Source organism: Verticillium nonalfalfae (genome assembly GCF_003724135.2).
Source record: "Verticillium nonalfalfae strain VnAa140/NRRL 66861 chromosome Unknown scaffold_446, whole genome shotgun sequence".
NCBI lineage: Eukaryota > Fungi > Ascomycota > Sordariomycetes > Glomerellales > Plectosphaerellaceae > Verticillium > Verticillium nonalfalfae.
The window spans coordinates 1-2,073 of NW_021167671.1; the positions used below are offsets into that span (position 1 = coordinate 1).

Here is a 2,073-nt window from a genome sequence, read left to right on the forward strand (position 1 = left end):
GCACATGACGCAAATGGTGAAGCAGAGGGCGCTGCCCATGAAGGCCATGATGCTGTCAAACGAGGGGAAGAGGATGGAGATGACGAGGAAGACGAGAATGGTGGCGACGCGAATGAAGATGCGCATGAAGCCGCGGAAGGTCGCCGAGCGGCCGACGAGGCCGTCGCTGTCGGCCATGGCATGGTGGTGGAGGCCGGCGAGGACCTCGACGGTGGCGATGATGGGGCGGCCGTTGAGGGGGATCTTGGTGAGAGGGATGATGGCGATGAAGACGCAGAGCAGGATGGTCAGGGCTCGGGGGTAGCCGCTCGTCTTGAGGATGTTGGCCGTGATCTCGTCGAGGACGCCGTCTCCGAACATGAGGAGGCCGACGACGGCCGTGACAGCGTCGAGGGCGTACTGGATGTGCAGAGATTGGCGCGGTCAGCGTGTGCGTACCATGGCGAGTCAGAGAAAAGGGGGATCGCTGTGTTGCGCGTACCGAGAACGAAAAGGTCACCTTGATGGCCTTGCCAAACTTTTGCGGGTGGCGCATGTCCCTGTAAATCTTGAGGCAGGCCGTGTTAGTGACGTCTGTACGTTGCGCGCGATGCTCACAGGGCCAACAAGGGGGGGTTGCATACGTTGGGGAAGACGCTGTGGCCGCCCCACGGCGACATGAGCAGGCCGAAGGACAGGGGCAGGGTGAGCCAGTTGGCGGGGAACAGGTAGGTGCGGGCCGGCTCGATGAGCGAGCCCGGCGTATCCTGCTTGATGAGGCCGTCGATGACAACAATGGACACAACTATCACGCGGTCAGCAACACGGACCATGCTTGATGGTCGTCCAGTATGGACGCAATACAAGAGAGAGAAGAAGGGGAAGTGGGAAAAAAAAAAAAAAAAAAAGGGGGTGAGACGCACTGGAGAAGCAGCACATGATGCCAATGACGCTCGTAAAGCTCAGCAGGCGCAGCGGCAAGAAGTTCAGGGGGATCAACAGCAGGGCGCAGACGAACTTCCACATGGTCAGGGTCAGGACGCCGGGGAAGAGCAGGACGAGGGTGTCGGCGAACAGCACGAACAGGGCGACGCAGGCGGCGAGGAGCTCCATGGTGAAGAGGATGCTCGTGGCGATGCGGGCGTTGCGGCCGTAGGAGATGTAGGCGAGGTCGGAAAAGGTGATGAGGCTGGCGTCGAGGTCCATGCACTTGGCGAGGAGCTTGGCGGTGTACGAGGTGACGGCGGCGGAGAGCAGGAGGATGGTCATGCCGCACACCCAGCCGGCGTACTTGATGCCGAGGGGCAGGCTGAGGAGGCCGACGCCGATGAGGACACTGGGAGGGGGGTACGGTCAGCGCGCTGTCCCCTGCTGGAGAAGTAACAGAGAGAGAGAGAGGGAGAGAGAGAGAGAGAGAGAGAGAGAGAGAGAGAGAGAGAGGGAGGGAGAGAGAGAGAGAGAGGGAGAGAGAGGGAGAGAGGGAGAGACAGTGATAGAGAGAGCTGCTCATCACAGGGCGGGGCGCCTACTTGATCGAGTTGAAGATGGTCTGCGGCAGGGTCGACTGGCCCTCGACGGCCAGGACGATCTTGCCGTCCTGCTCGACCTCCTTGACGAGGATGGGCAGGTGCTCGCCGGCGGGCAGGTCGGCGGCGTCGGCCTGCTGCTGGCGCCAGAGATCGCCAGCCTCGGCCATGGAGGGGGCGTCGACGTCGGGCAGGGTGCCGTAGGTGCGGTAGGAGCTGTAGCTGCCGACAAGGGGCGGGGTCGCGAGTGGGGGGGCACGGCGAAGATGGAGGCGCGGCGGGTGCTGCTGCTGAAGCTGGCGCGGTGGTGCAGGTCGGCGTGGTCGGCGGCGTGCTTGCGCTCGGGGTCCCGCGAGGCCGAGCGGTGGCTGCCGCCGGCGGCGAGCAGCGGCGCGCCCTCGCCGGGCAGGGCGGCGTCGAAGGGGGCGGCGCCCTCGCCGCCGCCGCCGCCGCCGCCGGGGGACTGGGCCTCGAGGTGTTGGCGCAGCAGCGAGGTCCGCGGGTGGGAGGAGCTGGCGTCGACGTGGCTGCGGCCGTAGTCGAGGCCGTCGGTCGAAGGGGCCAAGGG

At 65.0% G+C, this 2,073-nt stretch overlaps 1 protein-coding gene across 1 annotated transcript; it reads right to left on the reverse strand.

The window, feature by feature from the left end:
• Nucleotides 1-9: 9 nt before the first annotated feature.
• Nucleotides 10-2,032, reverse strand: D7B24_006368 (uncharacterized protein; the record flags this gene model as incomplete). Its single annotated transcript, XM_028640500.1, has 6 exons — nt 10-399; nt 482-539; nt 598-784; nt 903-1,315; nt 1,509-1,645; nt 1,765-2,032. Coding segments are annotated over 6 exons (1,453 nt in total), but the record flags the coding sequence as incomplete, so codon positions are not given.
• Nucleotides 2,033-2,073: the final 41 nt, after the last annotated feature.